This window comes from Podarcis melisellensis (assembly GCF_964234715.1).
Source record: "Podarcis melisellensis genome assembly, chromosome: 6".
Lineage (NCBI taxonomy): Eukaryota > Metazoa > Chordata > Lepidosauria > Squamata > Lacertidae > Podarcis > Podarcis melisellensis.
Window position 1 is genome coordinate 46,552,491 of NC_138538.1, and position 25,551 is coordinate 46,578,041.

The window sequence follows — 25,551 nt, forward strand, 5'->3', positions numbered from 1 at the left end:
AGCCCCTTAATTGTGGAAGAGAGAGAAACATAGCTGAGTGGTTGCGCTACATGCTCTGCATGGAGATGTCTAAGGGCAGAAGTCTGCTGGATCAGGCCAGTCCAGCATCTTGACATCATAGTGGCCCACCAGACGCCCATGAGAAATCCTCAAGCAGAACCCAAACACAAGAGCACTCTCCCCTCCTGTATTTTCCAGCAACTGGTATTCAGAAGCATCACTGCCTGTGGAGGCAGAGTATAGTTTTCATGGTTAGTAGCCATTGAGAGCCTTCTCCTCCATGAATTTGCCTAATCCTCTTTCAAAGCTACCTAAGTTGGTGGCCACTATTGCCTTCTGTGAGAGGTGAGTCCCATAGTTGAACTATGCACTGCATTAAGAAGTTCCAGGTTCATTCCCAAGCATTTCCTGTTAAAAGGATCTCTTGTTGCAAGCCTAAGAGACGCTTCTTCTGCTTGGGGCCTTGGAGAACAGCTGCCAGTTCAAATAGACAGTAGACCGAGCAAAGTAATTATTATTATTATTAATACCCCGCCCTCCCCGGCCAGAGCTGGGCTCAGGGCGGCTAGCACCAATAAAATCACACTAAAAACATAATGGGGGGGGGGGAACCAATTTAAAATACAGGTTAAAATGCAATTTAAAATGTAGCCTCATTTTAAAAGTAGCCAATAAATCAAGACCACAAGGGGGGGAAACATAAGGGTCATACTGAGTCCAAACCAAAGGCCAGGTGGAACAGCTCTGTCTTGCAGGCCCTGTGGAAAGATGTCAAGTCCCACAGGGCCCTAGTCTCTTGTGACAGAGGTAGGTTCATATATAATGGTAGATTCATATATAATGTCCTCTGATACTTGCACTACCCTTGTTGTGTTCCTGTTCCTTCTTCTAAACACGGGGGAGTTATTTCCCCCTACATCTGATGGGGAGGTAGTTCATGTGGTGACACATAATTGTGGCATAATGATGATTTGATGCTGATTAACCTGTGTTCTTTCGAGCTTAAACTTCAAAGCTGTTGTAAAAAGTCCTAATTGGAATCTCTTTGAAAGTGGGTTAACCCGGCCCCAAGTCTATGTCTCTGCAATTGGTATCATGAAGTCTTTTTCCTCATAGATAGTCCTGTTGCAGTTGGTGTTGTATTCAAGTGCTCTAGGAACTTGAAAACAAAGATTTTGTTTTACATTAATGAAAATTATTTGGAAGACATTCCACGGGGCTGTTGCTGCTGCTCCAACTCCTCTCAGTCAATCTTGCCAAACTACAGTACCTCTCATAGCTAACTGCCCACAGGCCTTGCTTGTTTGTGTAGTTTCAATGTTCAGATTCCATCAATTAAGCAAAGTTTCTGGAAAAGCCCTTCCCATACTCGTAGCAACCCTAAATTTCCTTTTCAGTATTCTGGTGCTGTTAAGGCTTCGTATCTAAAGTGTATGGTTTTCACGCCCTGTTATGAAAAAGAATTTAAGAGTAAGATTTTCCAGATGAACTGTATTGTCTTTGTGTTTCTATGTTTTTCACTTGAGTAATGGGAGAAGTAGATAGAATATACACACAGAGAATTTATAATCAGAGTAGGACTATGCAGATGAAATTGCACTGGTTTTATGGTATCTTGCTACAACCTAACTGGCTGCAATCACAATGTTTTTGAGCGGGGCAATGCCACCCCCCAAATCCAGGAATTTCCAGGGGCAGGAGGGAAGTTCAGTGTCCTTCCCCCAACCAAGATCCTGAGTACAACCATTTAGCTTCTCTCGTGTAAGAGAGTGTGTCTGGTGTTTCCAAAAGCAGCATTTTCCTCCTCTCAGCATTCAAGATTTCCGAACTTAAGCTAAGGGAGTGGCTTATTGGAAGCAGATATTTGCATATACAGGGTAGAGTAGGGTGTTTGTGTGCATGCACCCCCCTCCTTGAAATAGTATGAAAAATACTCTGAAATGGCACATGGCTCAGATCAGCATGTTCTGCCTCACCCAGAAGCTGCTGCAGCGTCTCATGAATGAATGCAGGTTAATACGGAGCACTTTGCAACACATACACAAGCCATCAGCCAATTGTCCCCCCAATTCCCCTGTTCACAAAAATAAATGCAAAACAATTTAAGTAAAAAATAGATCAATATTTACCACAAAAATAGACCAATGCTGTGGCTACTCTTGCATTCTCCCTGTCTCTCTCTCCGTCACAAAACAAATACTGAACAAACAAACAAAAACACTTCACAAAGTAGGAAATGCACCCCGCCGTTTCTCTGATTACCAGAACATGCCAAGAATGGTGGACTCCAAGGAAACAGCTCTGAGCATGCTCAGAACACACACCTATGATTTGGATAGGTCTACCCAGAGGCAGACCTATGAATATTGCACCAGGACTGTTTGTTTGTGTATGCTCTAAAAGTAAAGGGACCCCTGACCATTAGGTCCAGTCATGACCGACTCTGGGGTTGGGGCACCCATCTCGCTTTATTGGCCGAGGCAGCCGGCGTACAGCTTCCGGGTCATGTGGCCAGCATGACTAAGCCACTTCTGGTGAACCAGAGCAGCACACGGAAACGCCATTTACCTTCCCGCCGGAGCGGTACCTATTTATCTACTTGCACTTTGACGTGCTTTCGAACTGCTAGGTTGGCAGGAGCAGGGACCAAGCAATGGGAGCTCACCCCATTTTGCGGAGTCAAACCGCTAACCTTCTGATCGGCAAGTCCTAGGCTCTGTGGTTTAACCCCAGCGCCACCCGCATCCCTGTGTATGCTATAGATGTATACTAATTCCTATATCCTGGTTGGCTGGATTGCCGTCATAACAACAGGAGGGAGTGGTGAAGCTGCTAGGACTAACAATAAAGGTAAAGGGACTCCTGACCGTTAGGTCCAGTTGCAAACGACTCTGAGGTTGCAGCGCTCTTCTTGCTTTACTGGCCGAGGGAGCTGGCGTACAGCTTCCGGGTCATGTGGCTAACATGACTAAGCCGCTTCTGGCGAAACAAGAGCAGCACGGGGGTGGCGCTGTGGTCTAAACCACAGAGCCTAGGGCTTGCCGATCAGAAGGTCTGTGGTTCGAATCCCTGCGATGGAGTGAGCTCCCATTGCTCTGTCCCAGCTCCTGCCAACCTAGCAGTTCGAAAGCACGTCAAAGTGCAAGTAGATAAATAGGTGCCGCTCCGGCGGGAAGGTAAAAAAAAAGGACTAACACTAGTAAACTGCTAATTTTTCCTAAGGATATTTTGCCTGGACATAGCAGTAGCAGTGTAGTTTTATCTTGAAAGTTGCCAGTCAGCTCTCTGCATTGCCCAGAATATGTAATAAATGTGTGTCTGAATTTAAATGGAAGGATAATGAGTGTATGGGAGCCAGGAAAGGTAGTGGCTTTGAGATTTTGTGAATTTGGTGACAACTTTGCATGAAATGTCTCTTGATAGGGCAGTACCCCAGAGCATTCCCCACTGCTTTCTCTACTTTGCCTCACCCCCAAAGTCCTTTAATACTGAGGGGGCAATCCTTAGCATATCTAATGAGGGGGAATAGGCATCTTAATCTTTCTTCTTTTTCCCCCAAGGCTAGGATTCTTTGCCTTCAGAACAGACCCTCTCCTACCCTCTCCCTGGCTTCAAATACACCTACAAGCACAAAACTCATTTTACTATTCTGATTAGGGCCCAGACCAAGTTGGTGTGGTTGTTGGAGAGGTTGTTTGTTTAAAAAGTGGCCCCATTTTCTGTGTAGGATTCCTTCAAAGTTCCTTGCGCGAATCATAACAAATCATTGTAAAACTGACCTCCAAGATGCCTGTTGAGTGTTTTTGGGGTGAGGGAATCACTGTTTATTCAAGGCAGATAACTAGGTGCTGGTAGAGGGGTTTTTGGGGGGAGTGAAAGGCAATTACTGTAGCTTTCTAAATTTTGGCCCATCACACTTACATTCCCAATCACCTTTGTAATGGCATGTGAGAGGTGGCTGCTGTTGAAGATCTTTTATGCATTACTATTTCCTAATGCAGACGTGTTTGCAACCTTTTTCCTGTCTACATTCACACATCACAACAAGTCAAATTTCTGGCTGATCGTGTTATTGTGCATGCTGCCTGATCACTCCTGCTTCGCTCCTTTCCCAGCGCTGGCGGAAGAAATAAACCACGCTGCCCATGCCCAACAAGCCGGAAAGCCTGGCTTATTTTCATGTGCACATTTGGCCTGTATTTTAGAATGGTGACACAGCTGTTCATTTGGGGGCAGGTTACTTGGATTGAAAAGCCATCCCAACAATGCCAAGTATACACTTTTCTCCTGAGAAGGAGCTTCACCTCGGATGTCAACGATTGCCTGAGAATTTCTTTCTTCCCAGCAGTTCCTGTTGTAGACACTTCAGAGAAAACTTGTGGGGCAGGGCGATTGTTAGCAGAGCCAGTCATATTGGTTGGCACTGCTGGGGCAGCTGCTAAGGCCCACATCCCAGCAAAGGGCCCAACACAGGAGCAAGTCAGTGGAGCAGCTGTTACCACCATTGCCTGTTTGCTCAATCACACTCCCCACCCCACCCCCCACTGCCGCCAACGCAGTGGTGGTGATTTTATTCAAAAAGAGAGTGAGAGCAATTCAAGGGGTTGTAGGCATGCTAAGGATGTCTTGGAGAGGACTCAAAATCTGGACCCTGTGCTACTCATCTTATGAGTAGCAATAGGACGTTGAGACTTGGCTGCACTTGTGTCTGGGAGTTGTGTAGGGAGGCCCGTGTGTGTGTGTGTGTGTGTGTGTGTGTGTGGTTTTTTTTGAGATGGAACAAACTGTCTGGTGTTCAGCAAAACCAACTTGGCGACCGAAGCTTGTGTCCCAGATTGCTTGAGAGCTGCCTTCCTTTAATGTACCCACAGCGTATTCTGCGAACACATGTTTTGCCTGCTCTTGAACTTTTCTGGCATATCCTGTGCCCTCCTGAATGTTCGCTGGCAGCCTGATCCCTGGGCACCCCTCGCAGTGCTGTGTATGTATGAGAGGGAGCGAGAGAGAGACGGACTGACTATGAATAAGAGTGTGTTGGGAGCCGTGTGCGGACAGCAAGCCTCCCCTCCATCCCTCCCCCTTTTCCCTTTGGCTAGCTGCTCCAGTTCTGATCTCCTTATTTGGCTACACTGTTCCCAAAGAAGGGGTGGGGTGGGCTGGAAGGGGAGGGGAGGGGGAGCAAGGGAGAGACTGGGTGACATCACAGAGCTCGGAGCCGCAGGAAAGAAGTTGCTTGGGGAGTGTGTGTGTGTGCGTGGAGGGGCGGAATCACCACGAAACACTTGAGCCAAGCTCCTTGTCGGCAGTTTCTTAAAAAGGAGATGTCTGTACTGGAGACCTTTGTTGTGCTCTGTCCGGGAAGCTCTCTAGCCAAAGGAGACACCTCTCTGTTCTCAGCTCCCCCAGGAGCAGCTGGTGGGGCTGCCACAAAGCATGTTGTTGCAAAACACTTAGCTGCTCTGGGGGAGCAAAGGGGAGTGGGAGTGGAAGTGGCAGGCACTATTTCAAGGCCCACTGACACAGCCTGGCTGGGGATGGGAGTCTGCACCCAGCACACATCTCCCAGAGATGTTTCTGAAGACTTGGGCCATTGAGAGTACCTCTGAGTAATGAGTCCCAAAGGCTGTGCGTGTCTGTATCTGTGTTTTCTCCTCTTTCCCCGAGATGCCAAATCATTGTATCCTGGAAAATAAGGGGAGGAAAAGCCAAGCGAAGGGCCAGCTTTAAACCATTAAGTCTACAACCCTGTCCGCACTTAGCTGGGAGTAAGCCCCATGGAATTCGGCAGGACTTACTTCTAAGTAGACTTGGTGAGGATTGTGCTGTAAGTCAAGTTTCAGTTTGGAATTCAGGGGTTCCTGCCAGGGTTCAAAACTCCCATTGTTCTAGGTACATTTTGCGATAGGGAATTTCAGTAGCGTGATCAGTTTCTGAGCTCTGGGCGCAGCACCACGCCTAAGATTTCAGATTAAAACTGCAGAGTGGAAGGAAAGGAGGACCTTTTCTGACTCTCCACTTCCAGCTACTCTCTGAAGACTGGAGAAGATACCCTCTTAAGAATATTAGGGGGGTGGGCAGGGGAGGGACTAGAGCATGTGAAAAATGAGCATAATATTTTAGCTGCAGTTCATTCATTTTCAGCTTTGTATTCTTGTTATTAAAAAAGTGCACCTAGACATTCCGTTGTTGCGCCCATAACCTAGGTTTAAGGTGCCATTTAGCTCTTAGATTTCATATCTCAGTTTCTAACACTGATTCCTGCATACTAAGTGCTAGAATGATTAAAACATGTTGGTTTGCAATTAAAACGAATCTTCATACAACTTAAGAACATAACAAGAAATTTGCAGTCATGCAGCCTACATGCACTGTGGAATTATATCTGCTTAGAAGCAAGAGACTGGTTTCTGTTTATTTCTCTCTGATACTGAGTGAGATCGTGTTCTCTGATACTCAAGCAAGATTAAGACTGCAACCCTGTGAACATTTGCTTGGAAGTAAGTTCCCACTGGAAGTGGAATTTACTTTTAAAGTCAACTTGCATAGCATCAGGCCATAAGTGTTTAGAACTTACCAAAGGTAAGGGCTGGTAATTGGACACATTAGTGCAGGAGTCAGCAAACTTTTTCAGCAGGAGGCCGGTCCACTGTCCCTCAGACCTTGTGGGGGCCGGACTATATTTTTTGAGGGGGCGGGGAAGAACAAATTCCTATGCCCTACAAATAACTCAGAGATGCATTTTAAATAAAAGCACATTCTACTCATGTAAAAACACTAGGCAGGCCCCACAAATAACCCCGATGCATTTTAAATAAAAGGACACATTCTACTCATGTAAAAACACACTGATTCCCGGACCGTCCGCGGGCCAGATTTAGAAGGCGATTGGGCCGGATCCGGCCCCCGGGCCTTAGTTTGCCTACCCATGCATTTGTGTCTCTCCATGAAATGGAAAGTTAATTTCTATATTTGGTAGGTAGAGTCATCAATATTCATTAGAGAATTAGAGATCTTCTACATAAAGCAGAAGTACAAGATCATGATGCAGGATGGCAGATCCTGGTTCCTGGTCCCTATGATTATTTTTTAGTCCCGGGTCCAGTAGGAGGCCGGCAATAATAAATACAGTATATGGCAATGTGTCTTTTTTATAATGCTTAACCTCAGAAATGAGATATTTTTTTCTTCATGGTTTTTTGCATGACAAAGTTGTCTTTACCAAAATGGCCTGGTTCCTTAGAAGTAGTAATAGACAGGGGCTTTCCTGATTACCCCCATTTTTTCTGACTGGGAAAGACTGTGGTACGAGGTGAAAATCACCTCAAATTGAGTGCAGACACTTTCTGTCTACAGTGCTCTGAAACTGGAGCAATTACTCCTTCCTGCTGATCCCACCCCATTCTGGAGGGTCCTCTGATTCTCAGGAGATGCTTTTCAGGAAACTCAGGGGACAGCAGGGTGAGGGCAGGAAAATCCCCTCCTACCAGCCTCATTTTTAAAGTATTTCTTATTATACAAGCCACTGTGTTTGATAGATGCTTATGATTCAGCATTCAAATCAGTATTTAATATCTATGATCCAGTATTACAGTCAGTTACTTTTTAAAAAGACACTTGTGGAAAAACTTGATTAAAATTGAGAAAAAGCACATGTTTTAGTGTGGCTGCATTTTGAACATGGATTATTATTGTTGTTGTTGTTGTTGTTATTTGTTTCTAAAGTTTTCTGTCATGTTGTTTTGTGGGTTATTGTAATGGTTTTTATTGTAATGCATTGTTTTCTGATTTTATGTTATGCTTTTGGCTCTTAATCTTTTGGTCAGTCGCTCAGAGACTATCTTGTAGTGAGAGACTAATAAGTCAAATAAATACAGTGGTGCCTCGCAAGACGAAATTAATTCGTTCCGCAAGTCTCTTCGTCTTGCGAGTTTTTCGTCTTGCGATGCACGGTTTTCCATAGGAATGCATTGAAAATCAATTAATGCGTTCCTATGGAAACCGCCTTCCCCCGACCTCTTCTGGCAGGCGGCATTTTAAAATCGCCCGGGACAGCGGAGGACTTCTCCGCTGTCCGGGGCGATTTAAAAGCCCCTGGGAAGGCAGGCTGGGGGAACAAAGACTTTTGCCCCCCGCCTGCCTTCAGAAGAGGTCCAGGACAGGCTTCGCGGACCTCTCCGCAAGCAGCGGGAGCGCTCCTTGCGGAGAGTTGCCAGCGCGCCCAGGCTTCGCGGCCCCGCCGCCGGGCTTCGGGACATCGTTCTGAAGCCGGGCGGCGGGGGGAGGCTTTCCCACCCCGCCGCCGGGCTTCGGGACATCGTTCCGATGCCGGGCGGCGGGGGGAGGCTTCAAAAGCCGTCCGGGGGCTTTTAAATCGCCCCGGACAGTCCCGGGGCGATTTAAAAGCCCCCGGTTAGGCAGGCAGGGGGGCAAAGACTTTTGCCCCCCGCCCGCCTTGGGAAGAGGTCCTGGACCTCTTCCCAAGGCGGGCGGGGGGCAAAAGTCTTTGCCCCCCCTGCCTGCCTTCAAAAGCCGTCCGGGATAGCGGGAAGGCAGCGCTGCCTTTTCCGCTCTCCCGGAAAGGCAGGCAGGGGGGAGCAAAGACTTTTGCCCCCCGCCCGCCTTCGGAAGAGGTCCAGGACCTCTTCCCAAGGCGGGCGGGGGGCAAAAGTCTTTGCCCCCCCTGCCTGCCTTCAAAAGCCGTCCGGGATAGCGGGAAGCGCTTCCCTGCTATCCCGGACCGCTTTTAAAATGCTGGCGGTGGGGAGCAAAGCCTTTCGCCCCCGCCGGCCTTCCTGGACCTCTTCTGAAGTCCGGAGGGGGAAAAAAGGCTTTGCTCCCCACCGCCAGCATTTAAAAAAAGGTCCCCGAGATTTCCCTATGGGCTTTCGTCTTGCGATGCAAGCCCATAGGGAAAATCGTCTAGCGAAGCGTCGCAAAAACCGAAAAACCCTTTCGTCTTGCGGGTTTTTCGTCTTGCGAGGCATTCGTCTTGCGGGGCACCACTGTAATAAGAAAATGGTATTATGCTGTGTGCGATGGGGTTCAAAGAAACAATAATTTCAAAAATGTTGTGTTGTGTGCCATGGGGGGTTATCTGACTCTCCCTTATACTAAGTGAGGCTGTTTAATTAATCCCTGCTTCAGCTCAAGTAACTTGTTAGGGAGTGTGTGTGTGTGTGTGTGTGTGTGTGTGTGTGTGAAGATGGGTGACACCTAATATAGCACGAGCAGCTGTCCTGTCATTCAATGCCTTCTCTTTCTTTTTCTCCCATCTCTCCCCAAATCTGCTTCAGAAGGTTGGGGGACCCTCCGAAACAGATTTTGGGGGCTGGGGAAGTGAGAAAAGAAGCCACAAGTCCCAGTGTGTAAACAGATACACATCACTGAATATCACCCAGTGCTTCTTCGTTTCCTTAGTCAAATGTTCAGATTATTGTAAGAATATCACAGTGTGGCTGCAATAATGGTAGCCTTGGATGAACCAATGGGCTTTGGATTGTATGTTCTGTGGCTTGGAGAACATCAACACAGAGAGATGTGAAACATGTATATGTAGAAAACCAGTTGTATGTCAAACACTAAAAAAACCCACACTTGGCCATATTGATTTCCAGACAGTAATGCCAATCTCTGTGTGTGTGTGTTCAAAAGATTCATGTTTATAATGCTTTTGAAGGATGATCAAGCCCCCAACAAAAGAGAAAGAAAAGACTGACAGTTCACACTTCTCCATTTACTTTTGATTGAAAGAGTACAGTTGTGTAGTCTAGAATTATAAAGGAGAACTAGGAGTCTGCAGGCGTGGTTGATTAATCAGCAAACTTTTCTTGCCCTTAGGTTGCTGAGTTGCCGTTTGGGGCTCAGGGTCAGAGCCCAGAGCAGCCATCACAATAGCGTCCAACAGCTGGAACGCCAGCGGCAGCCCCGGGGAGGGGCGAGAAGATGGACAGGAGGGGATGGACAAGAGCCTGGACAATGATGCCGAAGGAGTGTGGAGTCCAGACATTGAACAGAGCTTCCAGGAGGCGCTGGCAATATACCCGCCATGTGGCCGGCGGAAGATTATTCTCTCGGACGAGGGCAAAATGTATGGTGAGTGAGACCGTGTCATGCTTCTCTGTTCATGTGGCTTAAACCAGATTCCATGCAGGACACCCATTCATTGCACGTTGTCCATTCAGATGGCCGCAGCTTTGGATATTTATTTATTCACAGTTATCCCACCTTTCCTTGCAGTCGTTCAGCGTGATTTTCATCTTTTCCCTCCCCATTTTTACTTACAAATATCTCGAGAGGTAGGTTAAGGTTGAGAGAGAGTGGCTAGCCCAAGGTGAGATTCGTGACTGAATCGGGATTTGTATCTGGGCCTCAGAAGTCCTAAAAAGGTAAAGGGACCTCTGACCATTAGGTCCAGTCGTGACTGACTCTGGGGTTGTGGCGCTCATCTCGTTTTATTGGCCGAGGGAGCTCATCTCGTTTTATTGGCTGAGGGGTACAGCTTCCGGGTCATGTGGCCAGCATGACTAAGCCGCTTCTGGCGAACCAGAGCAATGGAAATGCTGTTTACCTTCCCGCGGGAGCGGTACCTATTTATCTACTTGCACTTTGATGTGCCTTCGAACTGCTAGGTTGGCAGGAGCAGAGACCGAGCAATGAGAGCTAAAACCACTATACCACATTGCCTTCTGTATCTGAGGATTTGATTGAGGATGTCTTCCTTATTTATTTATCATCTATTTACAGCCTAAAATATTATGGTGTAATAGCCACCAATTTTTTGTTTTGCAGGCACATACTAAATCCCTTCAGCTGCTGGCTAGGGAGATCCAGGTGGGGGAGTAGGAATTTGCTTCTTATAAACATTCTTAGGTTTAAAATATGTACCTCTGACACACAGGCCTTAGATGCTAAAAGTGTGTTTTGCTTCTGGCACTTAGGAGGTTGCTTTCCAGTCCATGTGCCTGACTTGGTCCCTGCTGTGTTTTATCTCCCTGATCGCTTTGGCTGGTAATAAAGGAGATGGACTACCCAAAGACCATCCTGAGAGAGGGGAGATGAAGTGTTTGTGGAGGTGGCTGTCTTGGAGTGGATAAAGAACTCCAGGGTAGCGCTGAACTCTTCTTCCCTAGATTGTTGACTCACATCTCCTTTGTACTTCCCTAGGTCTATATATCCCTCCCACTCCCTTATGCCTCATCTCTCCTCTCCCTCCCACTCTTTTCTCTGCCTGGCTTGACTGACTGGTTTGGTAAGCTCGTTCCTGTCAAAGGAGAGATTGATTTTCGTCTGCTTGAGGATCCCACATGCCTGCCGTTGGGTGTGAAAGATGGTGTATCTTCTCGCAAGCAAAACACTCTATTCTCTTTTTTTAGGTTTATCACCTTCCTTGTATTGGGGTTTTATTAAATGCCACAACAGGGTCTGCGTCTGTGATTTTCTTGCTTCTCATTATGATACTATGACCTCAGATAGGCTAGGGCTCCAATCCTATACTTTCTCACTCCTGAGTAGGCATTTATAGAAACACGCTGGAATTCCAATGGAACAAACTCTCCCATCTTTCAGTTGACTTCTTTGTGCATTTAATGTGCCCTCATTAAGTTGGTGATGTTACAAATTCATACCCTTAGCTTACCCCCAGGGTATGCTTACTTACTGTTTTATTTTAAAATATTTCTAGACTGATTTCCTGGGCCATCCCCATCCAAAATGACTTACAACAATAAACTACCATAAACAATCAGAAATACTTAGAGATACTTTACTGTAGTGCATTGGTGGGGAACCTGTGGCTCCCCAGATGTTGTTGGACTACACACCCCATCATCCCCGACCATCAGCTTTGCTTGCTAGGGTTGATGGGCACTGGAGTCTAGCAACATCTGGAGGGCCACAGGTTCCCAGTGCCTGTGTAGCATGAGAGCTCGGTTAACTGAAGAAGGCTCAGTTGTCAGATATTAATTCGTTGCAATTCCTTTTCTGTTTTTGAGTTTGTAAACACATTCTGTTGCAGATTTTAATTGTCATGGTTTTATGCCAAGCTTTGAGATAACCAGCTTGCATCAGTTGGCTCCAGTAAAAACCCAATAGCCATCTTCAGCCACCGCCTCCAAAACAGAAGTCCTCTACTTGTGTAAGCAGTGTTACGTAGGAGCCATAGACTCACACGAGATCACAGCTCCAATGTTAGGTCATTCAGATGAGTAGGTCACTCATATGAATAGGAATTTTTCTCAGGCTGGCCCCTGGCATCTTGTTGGAACCAGCCCTCGGTGTAAAAATGGTTTCATCTGGAATAGGAGGGAGGGAGGAGAGGAGATTATGCCTTATCAGTTGCTGTTGTGAAATGTGGTGGTAACAAAGACAAAAAGGCTCATACACTACACAACATAAGCTCTCTCGCTTATGAAAGGAATGGGTTGTAGATCCTGTATTGCTCTAGATCGGCAGTTCTCAACCTGTGGGTCCCCAGATGTTGTTGGACTACAACTCCCATCATCCCTGAGCTCCTGCCTTGCTAGCTAGGGGTGATGGGAGTTGTAGTTCAACAACATCTGGGGACCCACAGATTGAGAAAGGCTGTTTTAGATACTTTTATGCAAGTGAGGAGGTGAAGAAGAAAGGGCAGCTTTTGCCATTGAGATGATACATTTCTGAACTCTGTGCCCACCACACCTAAGAAAGCAGTTAAAAAGTAAAGGAGGGAGGGTGAGAATGAAGGTCCCTGACTCCTGATTGGTTTGAATGTGATAAATCCATGTTGCCACCATAATTGGCTTAGTTAAGTAATTCTGTCAGTCTCCTCACATTTAAGTAAACACAGAAGGAGAGGTAGGGGTGGACTGCCAAGCTCTGCCCCTTCCACTGTGTTCACTTGTCCCAATTCAGAGCCTTCCACATGTTTGAGGGTGAGGATCTGAAGTGGGATGCTGTCTCTGATCGTGATTGTGCTGGGTGCTTCCATGACGGAAAGAGGCTCCTTGTTTCAGGCAGTTGCCCTCAAACTTGTGGAAAGTTCTGAACTGTCTAGGGGTGTCATGTTGCAGGGGTGAAGGTTGGCAGTGTGCCCCTTGTGTCTTGCTTAAACGTGAGGAGATTGAATAGCCAGATAGGGCTTGAATATCTTCCCTTATGCCAGTGCCTCAGGTTGTGGTGGCGTTGGCGATCGTAGGGTTCAGGCACAGTTTCACCCAAACTGTTTCGTGTTGCTGCAGAGTGAAATGTTGTAAACAGACACGTATTGCTGCTTCCTACTCATCAGCTCCTGCTGTGATGTCATAATTCTATGTTTGTGACCTCAAAGCACTATCTCCATAGGAATGGATCATCCTGTTGACAAACACTGGATTAATGACCATGCTGAATGAGTCAGGGATCGGAAGAGAACATTGCCTGTTGTTTTAAGTGTATAATTGTTTGTCCTCTTTTTTTTCTTTTTTTTTGGTTAACGTTGTTTGAACCTCCCCAAGTGTAACTGTTGTTCTCCTCCTGGGACACTAGCCTCCCAACCGTGCAGTTGGGCTTTATCTGTGTGCAGCTCCTGTAAGACTGTGATAACCCTAGAGAATAGCTCAATCGGTAATGCACGAGACTCTTATCCTCAGGGGTCATGGGTTTGAGTTGCACTGCAGGATTGGGCTCATGGTCCCTTCCAACTCTGTGATTCTGACATTGACAGGATTCCAACCATGACTCCTTCCCACAGAATTTGCACCATGGAAGGAGAGAGGTTTCCCAGTTCCATGCACAAAGGTGCAGATGGACAGAGTCGTGCAGTTTCCATATTGTCCAAAATGCTCATGGATAAACAGTTTCCATGTAGCTGGGAGAATAGATATACATATTCAGCATAGTGCATGGATGCTGAAAATGATTGGCTAGAATTGGTAAGGTATGTCTTCCTCAAGTTATGTTGTCGCCTTTAGTAGTCCTAGTAAAGGTAAAGGTAAAGGGACCCCTGACCATTAGGTCCAGTCGTGGCCGACTCTGGGGTTGCGGCGCTCATCTCGCTTTATTGGCCGAGGGAGCCGACGTACAGCTTCTGGGTCATGTGGCCAGCATGACTAAGCCGCTTCTGGTGAACCGTTTACCTTCCCGCCGGAGCGGTACCTATTTATCTACTTGTACTTTTGACGTGCTTTTGAACTGCTAGGTTGGCAGGAGCAGGGACCGAGCAACGGGAGCTCACCCCGTCACGGGGATTCAAAACGCTGACCTTCTGATCGGCAAGCCCTAGGCTCTGTGGTTTAACCCACAGTGCCACCCGCATCCCAGTAGTCCTAGTAGTTCACCATTAAAAATGGGAGTGCTGCAGGTATCCATATCCTGGAAAGCCTGCCCCAATCCTAACCAAAGGTGAGTAGGTTGTGGTTACCCATTTTGAGAGAACTTGTTGTGTTCAGTGGCATGTTTTGTTATTCTTCACATGTTCTAGTGCTGAGCCCTGGCACTAAATGCATACGCCTGGTGTTGAAATCTGGCCTGAGTAGTTATTTTAGCCCTGGGGTTGCTAACATTTTTGGACTTGTAGACCCTTTTGCAAACCAGAGAAACTGTTGAAGACACAACCAAGCACATTCCACAACCTAATATATTGGCTACAACAGAATGCTGCTTTCAAGCCTGGTTTCAGCTGCGAGAGGAGACCCTGATGGCACATGTGTGCCTGCAGGTGACAAATTGATGACCCCTGTTTTATCCACTTTACTTATATTTTTAATGTAGCTGGGTACTTGTACTCCTGCCATAACTGTTTCCCATGCCTTCTTACCAGGAGCCTGCCTAAAGGGGAGATGGCACATTGCACCTCCCCTCCCCTTTTGCGCCCCCAACATGGCCCAGGGTCTCTCTGACAGGCAGGGGTGGAAGGTTTCTGAAGAGGCACATTTTTTAGATTTCTCCAGGAATAGCTGGAGTGCCGCTGGGGAGCTTGGCCTTTGTTCATCAAGCCCAAGTGTACAAACTGGTTTTTCCAGCCACTTGGAGACATCTGGCAATTGCTTAAAGAAACAGCAGCCCTGTTCTACTTCTGCCTTTTTAAAATTTGGCTGCTCTCCCCCTCCCCATCTTTTTTTTTTAACCCTGTTTTACACTTTACCCCACCTCTGCTTTTCTTCACTCTCTAGAAATCTCTTCTTGACTGCATGTGCAATAAGAGTAGAGGAGCATAGAGGTTGGTTTTTTTTTTTAGTTGGCCTCTCTCCCAGAGTATGACTGGAAGGAAAGGGGACACGCCATCTGCACTTACCTTTTCAAGTGAGTGAGGAGAGGGAAGTCTCTATTTTAATTGGCTGCAATACCAATAGCCTGCTTGTTCCAAGACCTGTCTTGATGGGAGAAGCTGGTTTGGAAAAGGACCACTGGATCTCTGATCTCCACTTGTGCCCATCCTTAGCCTTACTTGGTTAGAAGAAAGCTTGAATCACTCAGGTGCTCTGCCACAGATCTGTTATGGCCTGGAATATTGCAGCTTTCCTCTTTTGCCTGGTAGACTTTGCAACAAACTCATGTGGACTAGGTAAAGAAATGTGAAGTAGCAACACTGATAGCGCCATATGTTCAGGGCACAGGCTGGAGAGGGTCTTGTGAGTTCCATCTTCACAGGACTTTGTTCTAAACTTCATTTCGTGTGTGCGACACTTGCTGTCCATAATGAATGAGTAGGAGCTGGCCTTGTGGTATTTGGAAAGACAGTCCCTATCAGGAACAAAGACAGCTTACCATTGCAAACAGTCGTGGGCAACAATGTAAAAATAGAGTTGCATGTCTACTCTACTACTTGTTGCCTTTGTCTGCTTATTTATATTGAATAATTGAATTAAAAGTTAATCTGGATGGTTAAAATTGTTTGCCTTATTGTAAAGTCTTAGTCCTGATTTTTATAGTGTTGTGGCCAATGGTTGCTTTATATGTTAGTTTTTCGCTGCTTGCATTTTAAGGAACAATTGTACAGTAAAATGGTTGAAGATGGGCAGCTTCATGACCTGGAAATATAGGCATTCAGCTTTGGCAGATTGCCTGTTGCATGTCATTCACCTATATCTACTGGGCCACATGCTATCAAGATGCACATTCTTGACCATCTTTCACCTGATGCTTTTGTGTGCTTATAAATATGGAAGTACGGTTAAATAACGTAGAAAGCAGCACTCAGTTTTTCTGCTGTGAAGTTACAAGTTTCTGCTCTTGCAAGTAGCAACTTCCAGTTTTATGAATCCTTATTGCACTTTTAGTGATGTATGGAAGTGAGAGCTGGGCCACAAAGAAGGCTGATGGCCGAAGAATTGATGCTTTTGAATTATGGTGCTGGAGGAGACTCTTAAGAGTCCCATGGACTGCAAGAAGATCAAACCTATCCATTCTGAAAGAAATCAGCCCTGAGTGCTCACTGGAAGGACAAATCCTGAAGCTGGGGCTCCAATACTTTGGCCACCTCATGTGAAGAGAAGACTCCCTGGAAAAGACCCTGATGTTGGGAAAGATTGAGGGCACAAGGAGAAGGGGACAACAGAGATGGTTGGACAGTGTTCTCGAAGCTACCAGCATGAGTTTGACCAAAGGTAGGCAGGTGGCGCTGTGGGTTAAAGCCTCAGCGCCTAGGACTTGCCGATCGAAAGGTCGGCGGTTCGAATCCCTGCGGCGGGGTGCGCTCCCGTTGCTCGGTCCCAGCGCCTGCCAACCTAGCAGTTCGAAAGCACTTCCAGGTGCAAGTAGATAAATAGGGACCGCTTACCAGCGGGAAGGTAAACGGCGTTTCCGTGTGCGGCTCTGGCTCGCCAGAGCAGCGATGTCACGCTGGCCATGTGACCCGGAAGTGTCTCCGGACAGCGCTGGCCCCTGGCCTCTTAAGTGAGATGGGCGCACAACCCCAGAGTCTGTCAAGACTGGCCCGTACGGGCAGGGGTGCCTTTACCTTTAGGCAGTGGAAGACAGGAGTGCCTGGCGTGCTCTTGTCCATGGGGCCACGAAGATTCGAACACAACTAAACAACAACAACAAATTGCACTTTAGTTCCTGTTCACACATGAGGGCTTATTCGCACAAAATAGCACCACCCCTGCCCCTGCTCCCTGGTCTCAAAACTTCCTTGGGCATACAGTTATGTGGATAAATGTAGTTCATGTACTAGTGATAACGGACATGGGAAAAGTGCCACCTCAAATCTTGGGAATTGCTGCCGGCCGTCTCAGAGAACACCCAGCTCATGGGTTAATATTTCCCTATGTGAGCACAAACCCAAGGAAAGTTGATTGCGTGAAGTAAAAAAAGTGCTGTGTGAACTGGGTCTGAGTGGTGAAGTTCCATTGAAGAAGGAGCAGGAGTAGGTACTCCTCCTTAGAGTGGAGCATATCCACTGTATTCACTGTATTCACATGAACTGTATTCACATGAACAAGCCCACCCATTTCCAGTGTGTGTGCGCACATGCATACCATAGGTGCATACTGTGATAGGAATTGTGAGATTTTGTTTACAACAATACTTTCTGCATTAAATATCAGTAGAGGTTTTTTTATCCCCCCCCCCCCCATGAATGATTTCTTATTGATTCTGTTAGTTTTGCTAGTTCAAGGTATTCACATAGCTTTAAATACCATTCTTCTTTTGTCAGTATTACATTACTCTTCCAATATTTTGCTACAAGAATCTTGGTGGCCGTAATGACATAAAGAAAATTTAAAATTAAATTAAAAAAGAATGGGATGTTTTTTAAAATTACATGAAGAAGTATGTTTACGATGATTACTCTTGGCTGAGCATGGACTAAATTCCACAGAGGTAAGAGAATGGGTTCCTGCAGAACAGGAATGGACACAGAAATTTTAAGATATGAGAAATTAGGAACCGCATAGTGGTAGAAGGAAGTCATTAAACAAATCAGGGAATAAAACCAGAGAATAGGCATAGATAAGAGAGTAAGAGTAGTGAGGAAAAATCGACAAGGTGAAGATAAAAGGTCTGCTTACTGGAATTATATGTTTAAAATAATGTCGATGATGGTTTGTATTTCCTAAAAAAACCTGTATGTCGTTGATAAGATGTTTCGTTAAACTTTCTTCCTATTTTTTCCATCTTTTTCCTCGCTTCTACTTTTTCTTGTTTTTCTTTTTCTTTTCTATTTTCTTTTTGTGTGTTTTTTTCTTTCACAACAGAACAACGTATCTGATTATGTGCAATTTTTAATGTGTAAATAAAGATTATATATAAAAAAGTAGAGTTTGCGTCTGGGGTATCCTTCTGCAATGCCGCTTAGCAAAACCCTTTCTGTGAGGAATGGGTGTTGTTGTTACACAAAGAGTGTGCAGTCCATACAGAAATAGGGTAGCCATTCAGGATAATCATGAAGGGTGTTCTGTGAATGCGGCCTGGCCTTTCCGAGCGTTTTGGCTGACAGTTCTTAGAAATTATTTCTGCAAAAGGCCCCAACTGCTTGTTAAGAATATGCCATGCTTTGTACCAAAAAGCCTAGCAGCAGACTGCTAAAGCACCATTGCTTGTGGTGCTCTTAGACTAACAGAATGGTGTTCTTCAGCTGTGGGTGTATATATTTTTTGGTCTAGATTGAACTTGGTGGTGAGACATTCCATTCGTAGCTGTCCAGCCTTGGGTAGGTGGGTGGATGAGATGGGGGGCAGGGGCGCAAGGGCTTCTGGAAGGTCAAAGAGAGCTTCATTTCAGAGCAGGTGCTGGAAGCAAGATGCCTCAGGAATCCTAGAACACTGACGAGGCGAGCCGAACGCCTACGATAAATGGGTCGTGCTTGGCTGAGAGCGAGCCGGTTACTGACACAGGGGCTGATCTCCCAGCTGCTGTGAAGAGCGGCTGAAGGGAAGGAGGGAGAGCTGTGACCTGTGGTAACCTATAGCACTTGAACGGTGGCCAGTTTGCAAGAGCCAGAGAGGGAGAGAGAGCAAGCGAGAGAGCAGAAGGGTCTGGTCCGTGTATGGCAAGGGGCATTTCTTTCTCCTCCACTGGGCTAGGAAGGGAGATGAGCCAGGCACAGGGAAGGCTGCGCACTTGCCCCAGACAGCAGGTGTAACTTGAGTTGCGCTCCGCCTGGGCTGGTATGCTGCCTGCTGCTGATTGGCTGGAAGGTTGCCCCACTAGGTTATTTTTAACAGAGCTGTCCAACTGGTTCACGTGGTGGTGTCAGGGAAGAGGAATTTGGAGAATGTAGTAATTTGGAGGAGGACGTGCCCTCGGAGGGAATGGCACAGCCTCTGGTGAATCACGGGACCGGGACAGCTGAGCAGGGGCAGGTCTGCAGTGCCTGCCGGTACCAGAGGGAGACAATTAGCCATGGCAGGTGCCCTGGAGTTGGAAGAACACACACAGAGAGAGCTTCTCAGTTGACTCTTTATCTTCACAGCACAGATAGGAACACAAAATGACACTGGGAGAGAAAAGTTGCAAAAGGGGTTTCTTTGCCTATGCTTGCTACTGCCAGTGCTCTTTTTCTTTTAATCCAGTTTATATACAGCTTCTGATTCAAAGAAGGTTTTACAGTCTTCTAGTGTGCTCACTTTGCAACTCTTTGAGGTGGGTTCCTCTTGTGTTTTAGGGCCAAGCTGATATGGTACGCAGGAGACACACTGAGGGCAGTTCGATAGGAAGAGGGGTGGAGGGGAACTTTGTGTAACCCTTTATTCTCCATTCATTTCCCCCCACTTCTGCTCATGGAGAAGAATAGTACAGGTACCTGGACCATAAAGTCCCCCCTCCCCATTCTACTATTCTTAATTGCAGGCTCTTAAGGCTTTTGTTCATTTTTAAAGAAGTCAGACGGCTGCACACACCTCTCATGTAACATCTAGTTTGCTTCTTAACACGTGGAAGGATTCTGGGGATTGTGGCCTGACTTCTCCAAGCATATACAATTAATACTTTGCGTAAGCAGGACTTTTCCATATTTAAATTCTGCTGTCTCTCTACTTGGCCGTAGTGATTTACAACAGTGAAGAATGTGTTACGGAGAAGTAGGCGTGTAATTGTTTGTGCCTCGTTTCAGTGAGAAATGCTGCTTGTGTATGCACGGTTCTTATCTGCTTGCAAGAGAATGAGAAAATTGTGCAGTGGTTGCGGCCGGCATCCTAGACATAGGTTCATTATTTGGGTAGGTTATACCTTATATTGACAATTACCAAAGACGTCTTCATTGTGTTTAGATTTAGCTCACAGTCAGTTACGTGTCTTGTCATTAGAAGACTGTTTTGAGTGTAAAATAAACAGGTGTGCTCTTAGAGACAGGCATGCCTTGGTAGTTCTACTTATCCGCCCATATGTGTTGACATGGACTAGAAATGTTTAGCTTTAGACAGAAAGACACAAAACCATTCGACTGGTTCAGAGGAACAATCTCTCTAAGCCCTATGAAGTTTGTTTCAGTTCCCATATTCAGCAAGATGACAGCAAGGAATAGGGGGCCATGCTGAGTAGCCCATGCCCTGATCTCATGGGCTCCTCTCCACACCACCACCCATGCCCGTGTGTGCAGCACAGCACAAACATCCACAGGGAGGAATCCTTCACAGGTATAATTAATATGTGCAAAGTCCTGTGGGATCTGGAGCACTGAACAACCAGGAAACTTTACAGTAATAAGATGAGCTGAAAATTCTTTCAACAAGTTAACGAAAATGACACTGCCATAGTCTGGACGGAAGGGGCATTGTGAACAGGAGGAAGACTGCTAATGTTTGTTGGCTTTATCTCCCATCAGTTCATCTACATACTAAAATGATGAGCACTCCAGCAAATCATCAGTTGGTTGTAGTGAAAGTGCTGGGTGAATTTAGAAGTTCTTTCTGTTGCCTTTCCTACCTATCCAAACAACTTATTTTCAGTTTTCTTGTAAACAGCACTCGCAATTCTGTTCTACATCCAGGATCTTAAAGGTTCCTGTCTGCTGTTGGCATTCCTTTGTTAAGGGACTCATCCAGAGTCAGTAGTTTCCTTGGAGACATTTCTCTGTCCTGGTGCCCTTGCTATTCCCAGTGGGGCCCAGACCTAAAAAGCAGCAAACACTGGCACTGATTTGTGTTTTTGACATCAATTGTAAAAATAGTTTTGTACCAATCACCTGGGTATATGCTTTGCTTTTCAGGATCCCAATTTAAGGATTTCCTTCTGCTCATCAAAGCACACACACATCGGTCCTGCCTGCTTTGTAAAAACCAATCTGTTTGTTTCCATCCCATCATTGTACCTCCCTAGCACCCACCCCCTGCTGCATAGCAGAACTAGAGTCTTAACACCCCTTGTTTACTCCTAAACTGTTCTTGTCAGACTTGTTAACTTTCAGGTGTATTTACCTACAGCTCTGTCTCTGTACTGAGTGTGTGATGAAGTGTTACTAGTAGTAACTGATCTTGCAATTCCTGTAAGTTATCCTGTTTACCTCTGTATAATTTGCGCAAGTACCTGAGTGAATTCAACATTTTGGTTTCTTTTATTGACCTTTTGCTGATGTGTTTTTCCAGTAGCTTGACTGTGTCATGCCCAGTGTCTGACATTAGCCAGGCGCCAGGCGCATTTTGCATCTGGCTTTTGGCCACTTGCAACCAAGTGAAGATGCCTGGGTGCCAGAATGGTGCCTGACATCTCCACTGTCTGGAGGTTCCTGCCTCCTTGGACTGTTTTCACATACTTATGCCCATCCTGTACCTGCACAATCAGAATGAATTTCAGAAACCAAAATGCTTTTCTGTGCAGCCTGAGCAGGGGCAGTGAACATTATAGCTAATTGTTGCAGCATGTCTTCACTTACCCCACCCCACTGCAGTGCTCATAGTTGTGAAGAATATTCTTACGTTATGAATGGTCCACGTCACAGATAAGAAAAAGAGGTTGGAATATGCCAATATAAATATGGCCTCACCCTGGATCAAGTGACTTTTCTTCTCTTAAGTTCTCAAAGTGCTTAACCTAGCTCAAAGTTGTCCTCTGAACTGGCCAGATGTTTGACTGAGAATCTATCACAATCATTTGAAAAACAAGACTTTAGAATCATCTGGCCCCCAAATGGCAACAAGACATTCCGTTTTGGCGACTGTAACTTTGGTTTAAGGAACCATTTGGCACCTAGCTCATATATCTGAGTTTCTAACACTGGTTGTGCCTCCCGGCCGATGCCTAGTTGGGAAGAACATCAAAAATACTTTCTGTTTCTTGAGTTGGAGAGACCTGTGCTACCTCTGTTCAGGGTACATGCCAAAAGATAAAAAGAGGCTGAAATCTCTAGCTCTGTTGTAAATCTCAGTTTAGCTGCTGCTGTTCTGATGAGAAAGATAATGGTGGGAGTTTGGAGCCTTGTTATCAAAGTGGCAAACATAGCATGGTTGTGGCTAGGGATCTCTTCCACGTTCCTTGTAATTGCATTGTTCCCTTTCCCCCACACTAAGCCAAAGTTGGGGAAAGAATTAGTGGCCTCAGCAGCATATATAGAGTGAAGCAAGTTGATATTTCATTCATAGTAAAGTTAGTGTCTCTTCTTTCCATTTTATCTTCCAGCAGCATAGTAACCAATCAAATGTCACACCTATGAAGGTGCAATAAACCGTTAACCCAGTCAATATTATAATCCGTCCAGCCAGTGAAATGATCAATTAATGTACTATGGTTATGATCCTGTGCTTGATTACCTGGAAGCAAGCTCCATTGAACTCTGTGTGAAACTTAATTCCAAGTCTAGTTGTACCTCGGGTTACAGACGCTTCAGGTTGCGCATTTTCATGCCGAACCCGGAAGTACTGGAACAGGTTACTTCCGGGTTTCAGCACTCGCGCATGCGCAGAAGTACCGAATCGCGACCTGTATGTGCGCAGACACAGCGCTGTGGGTTGCAAACGTGCCTCCCGCACGGATCACGTTCGCAACCCGAGCATCCACTTTAGACATGCCTAGGGTTGCACTATTAAAAGAGGAGAATTTAAATGCTGAGCGACGTTAAGTCAAGACAAGATATCCAACTAGTGCTGTGAAACCATGAGTCAGTCCATTAATTCATTTCTCAACCAGTATAGCAATCAGTTAGTTGAAAAGTCAGTTGTTGTTCATAAAATAAACACCAGAAAGTTGTCAGTGCAGGGTTAAGTGCTTCTAAAACCATTAAAACGCTGATCTAGAAAGACTTCAGTTTACACACCTGCCTAGTTCCCCATCTCACAGTCTGTGTTGGTCTGGTCTCCTTCCTTATAGTCTTCTGTTTTGGAATGGCTCACATCATATGTGTGTTTATTAACACACATGAGTATGCATGTGGTTGCATGCAGTGGCACCGCTGCTGCAAGCAGTTGCAGGTATTAAATAAGTCCAGAGTAAGGTGACAACAGACCTGGGTGAGTTTTGCAGATAGGAAACCTGCCTCCTTCTTACCCCTCTCAAAGAGGAAAGGGGAATGAGATGCAGCAAATAACAAGCAATTCATCTAAGCTGTTGAAAAATCACAGCAAGCCCAGATTCTGTATCCTTGCACACAATTCTTGAACTGTGGCTTTCTGGCCATGTTACTTTGCTTTTCTCAGTATCACATCAAAAATAAGATTTGTTTGGGCATGTAAGAGAGACTATCTGGTAACACTATAAAGGTAGCTTCCTTTTTTAAAGAAATAAAACAGAAGTGGACCTATTGGCAGTACTCTGAATTGACTTTTAAGATGTTGAATTCTAAAAGCAAGGGGGCAAAATGTCCACAGGGAAAATATTGAATTGCAAAAGTTTGTAGAGCATTAAAGAGGCAAAATTATTTTCTCCCAAGCGGTGGGCATGCAGTTTGCATCCATGGAAACAATGATTAAGTCAGCACAGGACCTGGACATCCTGAGTCAATTAAAACACTTCCCCTCTGAAAAGAAGCGTTCCTTTGATCCATTGTGATGTCAGATCCCACGTGGGGGAGAGCCAGTCAAAAACAATGAAGTTTTCTAGTTAAGGATCAGTTAATGAATTATGCATACAAAATATAGGGAGGCAAGTAGGAGGAAAAAGAGATTTGTTGAACTCTGCTTAGCCAAAATTGCCTGTATCTCCCAGTTTATTTGTACAGTTATACCTCGGGTTGAAGTTACTTCAGGTTGAGCACTTTCGGGTTGCGCTCCGCGACAACCTGGAAGTAACGGAATGTGCTACTTCCGGGTTTCGTCGTTCGCGCATGCGCAGATGGTCAAAATGACGTCACGTGCATGCGCGGAAGCAGCGAATCGTGAGATGCGCGGACACGGGTTGCGTTTACTTCAGGATGCGAATGGGGCTCTGGAACAGATCCCGTTCGTATCCAGAGGTACCACTGTATAGCTCTTTCTCAGAATGGCAGGTGGGTCATGGGTGGCCAACCTTTTGCAAGCATCAAGGCATTTGAAGCACACCTGGACCAAGGGTAGGAGGGCTTGCAGGCATGGCTATGACACGGAATCAACCCCTTAGCTTGCCTGCCGCTCCCATGCTGTGCTGTTGCCTGCAATAGCCCAGACTGGAGGCAAAACTTCACTGTGGGTTTAAGAACTGGTTAGCTATGGCAGCCCACAATCTATTGCTCTGGAATTGACATTGGTCACCTTTGGGTGCAGTTATTTCAATGTTTAACGGGCAGTCTAATCTGGAAACTTTTTTGAACCAATAAATAGTTGACAGACAATGTCGAATAATACTTTTGCTAGTCTCAAAGGCTGAAGAATTGCTGAGTTGCACAGCAACATTTGTATCTTCATCACACCAGAAACACCACTTTCTGTGTCTATAAAACTGGGCCCTCTGTCTTATCCTAGCATGCACAGGTGAGTGGAGAATGAGACTATCAATGCCATGAGTGGTACGCTAGGCTTTCATGGGGTTTGTTTTAGTTTTGTGCCTCATTTTCCACAACTGTGAATCAGGTGTGCGTGTGCGCACGTGCACAAGGGAGAGACAGTGCTGGAATTTAAATGAAATATTTGTGAATTGCTTATAATGCCACATTAGTGTAGTGCCTAGGGGGGAAATGAGGGGAAGGGTCCCCACAAATACAGCTGTTTGCCCTTCTGGAGTCGGAGACCTTACTTGCAGGGCACCCACAGCTTTGTCTTAATTTCATGTAAGTGGGAATGGAGTGAAAGCCAAAATGGAGATGGACGGATGAGCGGAGAAAGCCTTCTGCAATCCGTCCCTTTCCCAACAGTAGTGAGCGCAGGTGTGACCACACCCACTTTTGGTTTGGGCTCGGTCCCTGACTGGCTTCAATCCCCCACCTCTGAAGGAATGCAGCCCTCCACAGGGCTAGGTGAAGGTTCCCGATTCCTGGTCTGTCTATTCCTTTTTTAGAATATACCCAGCTTTTGACTGCACCTGGATATATATTTTTAATATATGTGGCCATGTGATAATTTTAGCTTATAAATTTTATTGTTTAATGTCTTAATTTGTATATTAAGGTACTTTTATAGCTCTGTTTAGAGTAGGTAATGTCTTGATAACATAAACGTTTTACGTTTTTTGTATCAATCCAGTATAATTCCTTTTAATGGTTGAATGATTCTGTGTACATTGCGGCAGCCTTTGGCTACGTGCAATAAAACTGAC

The 25,551-nt window shown here is 45.8% G+C and overlaps 1 protein-coding gene across 6 annotated transcripts in view; it reads left to right on the plus strand.

The window, feature by feature from the left end:
- The window catches only part of TEAD3 (TEA domain transcription factor 3), a 90,652-nt gene that overhangs the window by 42,135 nt on the left and 22,966 nt on the right, over positions 1-25,551 (plus strand). For all 6 annotated transcript variants that reach the window (XM_081915957.1, XM_081915958.1, XM_081915960.1 and 3 more), the window contains exon 2: positions 9,838-10,092. In XM_081915957.1, coding sequence (XP_081772083.1) covers positions 9,957-10,092 — 136 coding nt within the window. In that variant the 5' untranslated portion in view covers positions 9,838-9,956. The remainder of the gene's footprint in view (positions 1-9,837; positions 10,093-25,551) is intronic.